Source organism: Panthera uncia (assembly GCF_023721935.1).
Source record: "Panthera uncia isolate 11264 chromosome A3 unlocalized genomic scaffold, Puncia_PCG_1.0 HiC_scaffold_12, whole genome shotgun sequence".
NCBI classification, from domain to species: Eukaryota; Metazoa; Chordata; class Mammalia; order Carnivora; family Felidae; genus Panthera; species Panthera uncia.
In genome coordinates this window covers 203,996-213,816 of record NW_026057579.1, presented here as the reverse complement: position 1 = coordinate 213,816, position 9,821 = coordinate 203,996, and the positions used below count along the sequence as shown (strand labels likewise).

General features: G+C 39.9%; 1 protein-coding gene across 1 annotated transcript in view; it reads right to left on the bottom strand.

Annotated features, from left to right (window-relative positions):
• DNAH6 (dynein axonemal heavy chain 6) overlaps positions 1 to 9,821 on the bottom strand; it is a 217,528-nt gene that overhangs the window by 80,439 nt on the left and 127,268 nt on the right. Inside the window, exon 46 of the mRNA XM_049652036.1 lies at positions 5,432 to 5,663. Within this exon, the coding sequence (XP_049507993.1) occupies positions 5,432 to 5,663 (232 nt within the window). The remainder of the gene's footprint in view (positions 1 to 5,431; positions 5,664 to 9,821) is intronic.

Genomic DNA, 9,821 nt, shown 5'->3' with positions numbered 1-9,821 from the left:
TATTTTATTTTATTTTATTTTATTTTATTTTATTTTATTTTATTTTAATTTTTAAAGTTTATTTATTTTGAGAGAGACAGAAAGCATGCACGCACACATGTACAAGCAGGGGAGGAACAGAGAGAGAGGGAGAGAAAACCTTAAGTTGGTTCCATGCTGTCAGTGTGGAGTCCAATGACTCACTCAGTTTCGCCTATCATGAGATCATGTCCTGAGCAGAAATCAAGAGTTGGATGCTTAAAGACCAACTAGGCCACCCAGATACCCCATTATTTTAAAATACTGCAATAGATATTCTTGCACATACAACTTTGTATGCAGCTGTAATTATAAGTAAGAGTAATTTAAGGAATTTATCTACATATTGCTACTACCTTCTAGAAGATTTTGCTAATTCACTGGTGAGTTCTATGCAAGGCCTGTTTTCCGACATCTTTGTCAACAATGAATATTATGATTTTTAACCTTTGTCAATGTGCAAGGCCAACCCCTGGCATTTATCTTTACTTAAATTTCTTTGGTTACTGGGAAGGCTGAACATTTTTCAGGTCTTTAAAGCCCTTGGATTCTTTTTTTAAAGGAACTTTCTATTTGCATTTTATTACATTTTTATATTTCTTCTATTGATGGGCTTGTCTTTTCCTTTTCATTTGAAAAAGACTGTATTTGTATTTATTTTCCAGCTTTATCGAGATTTAATGGACATATAACATAGTATAAACTTAAGGCATACAATGTATTGATTTGTTATATTTACATATTGCAACATGATTACCACTATAGAAGCGTTAGTTAACATTTCCATCACATCATATAATTACCATTTCTTTGTTTTGTGGTGCAAACATTTAAGATTTACTCTCTTAGCAACATTAAAGTACATAATACATTATTTTTTTAAATTTTTTATTTAATTTATTTTTTTTCAATATATGAAGTTTATTGTCAAATTGGTTTCCATACGACACCCAGTGCTCATCCCATATAATACATTATTGTTAACTATAGTCACCATGCTGTACATTAGATCCTTAGAACTTAATTCATCTTATAACTGGAAGTTTGTACCCTTTGACCAACCTCTCACCATTTTCTGCATCCCCCAGCCCCTGGTAACCACTATGCTTTCTGTTTCCATGAGTTTGGCTTTTTTTACATCCTCATGTAAGTGATATCATAGAGTATTTGTCTTTCTCTGTCCACTATTTCATTTAGCATAATGCCCTCAAGGTTTATCCATGTCGTTGTAAGCAGCAGGATTTTCTTCTGTCTCATGACTAATACTCCATTATGTGTATGTGTATGTATATGCCATATCTTCTTTATCCATTCATCTATTGATGGACACTTAGGTTGTTTCCATATCTTGACTATTGTGAATAATGTTGCAATAAACATAGGAGTTCAGATATCTCTATGAGATCCTGTTTTCATTTCCTTTGTATATATACCCAGGAGTGGGATGGCTGGATGATATGGTAGTTCTGGAACCTCCATATTTTAAGTGTTTGAGGAACCTCCATATTATTTTCCATAGTGACTGCACCAATTTACATTCCCACCAATAGTGCATAGGGTTCCCGTTTCTCCACATCCTTGCCAATGCTTGTTCTCTCTTGTCTTTTTGATGATAGCCATGGTAGCTATCTTTGTATGTTTCTAGGATTTTATCCATTTCTTCGGGGTTATCTAATTTATTGGCATAAATTGTGTGAGGTGACATCTCATTGTGGTTTTGATTTACATTTCCCTGATGATTACTGATGTGGAGTATCTCTACTTTTCTTTTAATTTTTAAAAATGTTTATTCATTTTTTGAGACACAGAGAGATAGAACACAAGCAGGGGAGGGGCAGAGAGAGAGGGAGACACAGAATCCATAGCAGGCTCCAGGCTCTGAGCTGCCAGCACAGAGCCTGATGCGGGGCTTGAACCCACAAACTGTGAGATCATGACCTGAGCTGAAATTGATGCTTAACCGACTGAGCCACCCAGGCACCCTGGAGTATCTTTTCATGTACCTGTTGGCCATGTGTATGTCTTCTTTGGAAAAATGTCTATTCAGATCCTCTGCCCATTTTCTTAAATTGAATTTTTTTTGCTATTGATTTGTATGAGTTCTTTATATATATTTACTTATAATGGGTCTCAGAGTGGCCCTGTTTGGCTTTAACCTATTGAATCTGGATGTCCATTTCTCTCCCCAGGTTTGGAAAGTTTTCAGCCATTATTGCTGTAAATATACTTTCTGTTCCTTTTTCTTTCTTTTCTTCTGGAATTCCCATGATTGGGAAATTATTTCTTTTCATTATGTCCTAAAGGTCTTGTAAACTTTTTCATTCTTTTTTCTTTTTGCCTCTCTGACTGGATAATTTCAAACATCCTGTCTTTTAAGTGATTGATTCTTCTGCATGATCAAATCTGCTTCTGAAGCTCTCCATTAAATTTTTTTGCTCAGGATTTGTTTGGGTTTTTTGATGGTTTCTTTTTCTTTGTTCACCTCCTTGTTCTGTTCATGCATTGCTTTTCCCATTTTTGTTTAGTCATCTGTGTGTTCTTATAGTTCACTAAATTTCTTTAAGAGGATTATTCTGAATTCTTTGTTTGACAGTTCATAGATCTCCATTTATTTAGTATTTAGAGTCAGTTAGTGGGGCTCTATTCATTTTCTTTGGTGTCATGATCCTTGATTCCTTACTTTGGTATCTGCACATTTGAGTAAGTGGTCTCCTCTTCGAGACTTTATAGGTTTGCTGTGACAGAGGCAGTTCTTCACCACTCTGCTTAGTTTGGGTTTCTGGACATGTCAGCTAGTAATCCTTGAGCAGGTGGGACTTGCTGTCAGGGTCTACCTGGGGGCAAGGCCACTGCCCAAGCTCTGAGGTTGGGGGTGGGGTGTTGCTGGGTGAGAATAGTTGGATAGGACACTGACTTGGTTCTCTGCCCAAGCAAGGCTGTAGGATGGGCTGTGTGTTTGCCTAGATTCTGTGGTCTGGCTTCCTAGATGGTTGGGACTGTGTACTATACTCAGCAGCAGGTAAGGTTATGAATTAGCTTCCTCTCCTGGTAGGGCCGCAGAGTGGGTCCCAAGGCTTGCATGGCTCATTGTTTGGGAACCTAACTCAAGCAAGGCTGTGTACTGACCAGATGAAACCACTGGTTTTGCTTTGTAGACAGGGAGCAGGGCTGTTGGATGGGCCAGGCAGGTTCCCTGGTCAGGTGGGCTAAAAGCTGTGTTCAGCAATGGGTGGAGGCACAAATCAGTTTCTCCACCAGGGTGGAGCAAGAGAACTGGCTCCAGTGCCAGAAAGGCACTTTCTTTGTGGTCTTGACTCAGGCCAACCTGTGCCCCCAAGTCCCCTTTCTGTATGGGGCCACTGGCTTTGCTCTGCGGATGATCAGCTCTGCTTGACTTTTCACTTGATCGTTGCTGGTCTATACAACTTCCCAGGCATTCAGGCCAAGCTTTCCAGTTGGGCAGGGGTGGGAGTTACACCCCAGTGGTGTGTAGGGCTATGACTCAGCTCCTCTGCCTGGGTGCGGTGGGGGAGCTCCAGGGCCAGCAAGGCTCTTTGTTTGAGGACCTTGAATCAGGAAGCCCTGGATTCTGCTGAGTTCCCTGGTCATACTGCACAAAACTGCTGGCTGGGACTACTGTTTGGGCACTGCAGGTAGGAACTCAGACTGCCAAGAGCCAGGTGTTGGGGGTTGCAAGCCCACGCTGCCTTCTCCACCACAATCTGATTTTCTGCGGTCAAGTCCTTCAGGTTTCCCTGAGATCCCTGTGATGTGAGACTGGAGTGGAATACACAAGAAGTGACCCACAATGCAAGGGGAGCTGGATGTTCCCCCCGGACTCTCTCTTTCCACTGGAGGAACTGTAGGCTCAGGGGAGACCTCTTGGGGTGGTGGTGTGCTGGCTTGGGGGAGGGGCAATGTGATCAGTCTGTGGCTGCTCCACTTACCCTTCTAATGTGGTCTGTCTTGGTCCCTGTGGCGCAGGGAGTGGTTCAGCCTCTGCCCTGTGTCCTAGGGTTCCCTCAGTGGTGTCTTGTCCATGAATAACTATTGTAGGTTGTTCATGTGAGGGAGAGTGATGTCAGGAATGACCTATGTTGTGATCTTGGTGATGTCATTCTCCATCATTTTGTTCATGTATTATTTTCCTGCTATAGTTAAATTGTTTACATGTGTTCTCTTGTAGCTCTCTGAACATCTTTAGAGTAATTGTTTAGAGTTCTTTGTGCGACAATGCCTGGGTCTCCATATCTTTGGGGCCGGTTACTGGAGGCTTACAGTATTTCTTTGGTGGGGTCGTGTTTCCTTGGTTCTTCATGATATCTGTAGCCTTATGTAGGTGTATGCATGTTTGAGGGAGTTCCCTCTTCCAGACTTTATGGACTGAATTCAGTAAGGGCAGACTTTCACGTGTAGGTGGGGGCACAAAGGAGCATGCTGTAGCCCCAGGTCTAGAGGAGCAGGGCACCAAGTGTGGGGATGGGTAGTGGTGCTGGGCCTACGAGTGTGTTATGTTTCTTCGGCTGAGGCGGCTGCTGGGATCCACAGTATGTGTGCCTTGGTGAGCGCTGCAGGGGGGGTCACAGTGGCTGCAAGGGCTATTGGCGTCCCCAGCTGTGCCTCCAGGTTGAGCAGCTAGGGACCAGGGCAGGCACTGCTGGTGGCCAAAGCTGGTGGAGTATATACATTTGACTCTGGGTCCTTTCTCATTTGTAAAAAATGTTAACATATTCAGGTATAAATTCACTGCATGTCACCGATGTTAAAAATATTTTCCCATTTTATGATTGTACTTAATTTAAAATAATTTAAAATATTTACGCATCAGATCCATTACTTTTTTATTGCTTGGCTGATTTCTATAGAGGTTTATTTTCCCTCATGTTAAAATGCCTAAGTGTAGTCAATGTAGAAAATTTTCTTGTTTAGAACAAATTCAAGAACAGTTACATTTGTTCTTATAGACATAGATAAAATCCCATTTTAATTTTAAAGTTAATTTAACACTAAAACAGCCATCGTTATTGTTATTTTCCTTTTCTTGGGTAAAGCATATTTCCCTAATTGATTTCAGTTAGGGTATAATTTCCTTGTACTTATTGCTATAGAAACAATTTATTACTTTTTGTTATCTATGTCCTTCTCAAAGAAAAGTTCAAACTTCTCTTACCCCCTTAACCTTTGATCATATTTACTTAGAATTTAAAGGGTGACACAACAGTTGGTAAAATAAATGAAAATGTATTATAAAAGTCTTTTACAAGGTCCAAGACATCTGTTATCTGAGGGAGCAATTCCTTGCACTGTATCATACAAACTATTCAAAGCACACTTGTGATCATAACACTTGTACTTTAGCTATTTATTTTTATTTATTTATTTATTTTTTTACTTTAGCTATTTAAACATGTACCTGGGTGTCGGTGAAGAGGAAGACCATATTCTTGTTATCCACACCAGCCAGTTTGTACAACTTCCTCAGGTCTTCATGAAAGCTGTCATAATTATATCCTCGGCTCAGTTCAATTTGCAAACATCTGTAACCACATATGTGAGCTGCAAGTCTTGTAAGAGACTGTTTTCCAGTGCCTCCTACTCCAACGAGCAGCGCATTGCCTCTTTCCTGACGAATCATGCGGGCAATCCTGCAGGCAACAAAGCAGAGAAAGACGTATTTCAAGTGTACAGATGTGGATCAGAGGGCCTGACCCAGTATGGACCTCTAGTGGCCAGTGGGGAATACTCCCTGAACAAAAGGCCATCGGAAAGAGCAGGTGTGGCTAAAGTTCATGTCTGGGGGTGGGGGGGGGCACCTGGGTGGCTCAGTCAGTTAAGTGTCCGACTTCGGCTCAGGTCATGATCTCACAGTCCGTGAGTTCGAGCCCCGTGTCGGGCTCTGTGCTGACAGCTCAGAGTCTGGAGCCTGCTTCGGATTCTATGTCTCCCTCTCTCTCTGCCCCTACCCTGCTCACACTCTCTCTCTCAAAAATAAATAAACATCAAAATAAATAAATAAATAAATAAATAAATAAATAAATAAAGTTCATGGCTGGGAGGAAAGACCTGCTGAGCTTTCATTGTGTCCATCTCTCCCATTTCCCACAGGCTGCTGGCCTTGATCATGCAAATGTAGAGTAAAAGAAAATCTCTTCTCCTTTCTCTAAAGTGTGAAGGATTTTGTCAGAACCTTGGCTGATCTAAGCCACTGCTTATATTATAACCATTGTATTAACAAGCCCAGGGCTTCATTTATAAGGAGGAGCAAGCAGAAATACAGAAATACTGCTGGGTCTAGGAAAAGACAGTGCAGTTCAGAAGGGGAGCTCAGTGGAAATGCCCTGAAATGAATTTAATCTAAGATATCGACAACATTTTAGAAAATTTCTGATTCACGTTGACAACAAGAATATGAAAAGCACTGCTATGGTGATACTAGAGTGAACACTCGGGGGAAAAGCTGAGTTTAGCAAAAATTGGAGAGGGAAAATCTGATGAACAAATTGAAAACCTCAGTGGAGGGGCACCTGGGTGGCTCAGTCAGTTAAGCGTCTGACTTTGGCTCAGGTCATGATCTCGAGATTCCTGAGTTTGAGCCCTGTGTCGGGCTCTCAGCTGTCAGTGTGGAGCCTGTTTCGGATTCTCTGTCTCCCTCTCTCTCTGCCCCTCCCCTGCTCACATGCTCTCTCTCTCTCAAAAATAAATAAATATTAAAACAAATAAACAACAAAAAACCTTAGCGGAACATGGGCCTTGCAAATAGGAAAATGGGAATTTGAAATAGGTGGAAAATTCAATAGGTGAAGTAGAAGACAAACTCAAGGAGTTTATCCAGAATGCAGAGAAGAAAGATAATGACATTACAATGACAAGAGAATAGAGATAAGGAGGACAAATGTAGGAGAAACAAGTGCGATCCCAGAGGCCACACAAATGGAAGTGCAGAAGGAGAGACAGGAGGGGACAGAACTGATGTGACAGCTGATGAAACAGTAGGAAGAAACCCCTGAGCGGAACCCATAGATTTGAAGTCCCTGAGGGTCAGGAAAGAAAACCAGAGAGGAGAGGCAAAACATTAAAGATTTTCTAGGAGATACATAAATATAAAATAAAATACGGGTGCATGCATACATATAAAATAGAAATATAGAAATCTATATTTTAGACATAACTGAAGAGACTGTGAGCATCTAAAAGGCAGACAAATTACTCCCAAAGGGACAAATAATTTCAGGCTGGCCTTAGGTGACTATTTTATAAGATGACATTCCATAAGACAATGGTTAGAGGGAAAGCTGTCATGTTATTGCTCAGAGCATAAGCCATCTAAACCTTCCTAAAAGATTTCTTGAAGATATATAAAGAAGTATAACTAAAGAAAAAATTGTTTAATGTTCATTTATTTTTGAGAGAGAGGGAGAGAACATGAACAGGGGAGGGGCAGACAGCAAGGGAGACACAGAATCCGAAGCAGGCTCCAGGCTCTGAGCTGTCAAGGACAGAGCCTGATGCGGGACTCAAACCCATGAATGGTGAGATTGTGACCTGAGCCAAAGTTAGACGCTTAACCAACTGAATCACTGAGGTGCCCCAAGAAGTATAGATAAAACTAAAAAAACCCAAGAAAGGGAGAGAGATGTCAGTATAAAGTGAGAAGTGTGTATGAGTCGAGTCCACATACTATTGTTAAGATGATAAAATAGATGATAGTATCGATAAATTCCTCTTAAAAAGAAGATACAAACTGTAAAAATAATTTTTTTTAAATTACATCACGATTTATCTAAAATTTCAGACTGGGTTATCAGAAACTAGGAAAGCATGGGAGAATTATAACGGTAGATTTAATTTCTCTCTCCCTTTTAACAGGAAGTTTGCCTGTGTGTCTGAGTATCTATCTTAATTTTATTCAAAATTCTAATAATTAGAAAAGACTAGGTTCAGATATTTGAAAGTGATAATGGCTTTATTATTTTTTAAATTATGAAAGTAAAACACAGTCATTGTAACTGAGGGGAGAAAACAAGTGCTAAGCCTTCCCCATTTGTAAGCTCTATCACAAGGGCCTGGGTGTTCTTTAAAAAAAATTTTTTTTTAATGTTTATTTATTTTGGACAGAGAGAGAGACAGAGCATGAGCGGGGGAGGGGCAGAGAGAGTGGGAGACACAGAATCCGAAGCAGGCTCTAGGCTCTGAGCTGTCAGCACAGAGCCCGACATGGGGCTCGAACTCACAGACCGTGAGATCATGACCTGAGCCGAAGTCGGATGCTCAACCGACTGAGCCACCCAGGTGCCCCAAGGGCCTGGGTGTTCTGATCTCTGAGAACGGTGCCTAGCATAGTAGGGGCTTCATCAGCATTTGTTCAGTGAATTTATGTATGTTGACTTGTATGTGTGTATTACAAAAATGGGATTAAACTCTAATTACATTTTGTTTTATGATTGTTTTGCTAGATAATGTATTATGGACATTTTCATGCTAGTAAATACAGCAACAAATATACCATACTTATTTAGCCAGTTCCCTAGTGATGGATATTTAGTTCTTTCATGTTTTTCCTATCATACTAACAATATTAGAAAACAAAACTTAAAGCTAGCTGCAAATAGAATCCTTTCAGATCGTTAGAGTGAGAGAGAGGGAGACCATGAAACAGAAAGAAGTTGCATTAAAAAGGAACAGAAAATACGTTAGGATGTCATAAATGTGGCCATTAAAGCCATGTTTTAAAATAGTATTTAATTATATAGGATTTTGGAGGCAAATGTAATATAAGTGTTAAAGGCATGATGTTCAATAATATGTGCCATAATACAACTTTGTAAAAATCTCTATATACTTCCAAATATATTTGAAAGAAGCATACAATTTTAATAGTGGTTGTCGCTGGGTGAGGAGGTGAAATTATGAATGTTTTTCTAAATTCTATAATGAGTATGTTTACCATATGATCAGAAAAATAATCACAAAGTACAGTAGTTCCCCCCCCTCAGTGATGGGGGATACATTCTAAGATCCCAGTGGATGCCTGAAACTATGGGTAGGATCAAACCTTAGTTTTCCTATACATACATACTTGATAAATTTTAATTTATAATTTAGTCACAGTAAGAGATTAACAACAATAATAATAACAGAACAATTATAACAATATGCTATAATAAAAGTTATGTGAATGTGGTCTCTCTCAAAGTATCTCATTGTACTGTACTTCCTGTAATGATTTGAGATAAGATGCCTACGTGATGAGATGAAGCGAGGTGAATGAGGTAGGCATTGTGACTTGGACTTAGGCTACTACTGACCTTCTGACGAATCATCAGAAGGAGGGTCGTCTGCTTCCTCACTGAGGTTGACTGTGGGTAAGTAAAACTGCAGAAAGTGAAACTGTGGATAAGGGGAGGACAACTGTAGATGTAGTTCTGCCTCGTAGGAAATACAAAGATGCCTTTTTTTCTGCAATAGTTCTATCCTCAAAAAGATCTTGGTGATATGAATTTTTATAAATAAAATTACACTTCTAAGAAAACGGGAGACAAATGTCATTTCTTAATCTCCCTCTGAAATTCAGTACACTTTTACCAAATCATCTATATTGAAGTAACCAACTTCTACTTCCAGATCTTAAACACTATGACTTAGAAAACATTGATCAAACAGCTCCTATGCACCATTATCTTTGGTGGCAGGGGATAGGAGCTATGTAGCATGAGCATAGAACAGGAAGTCTACATTGAAAAGTGCTCCTCCAGGGTGAAGTAGACTTCTAAGTCATTATTTGGGATCTTCTAAAATAAGAATTA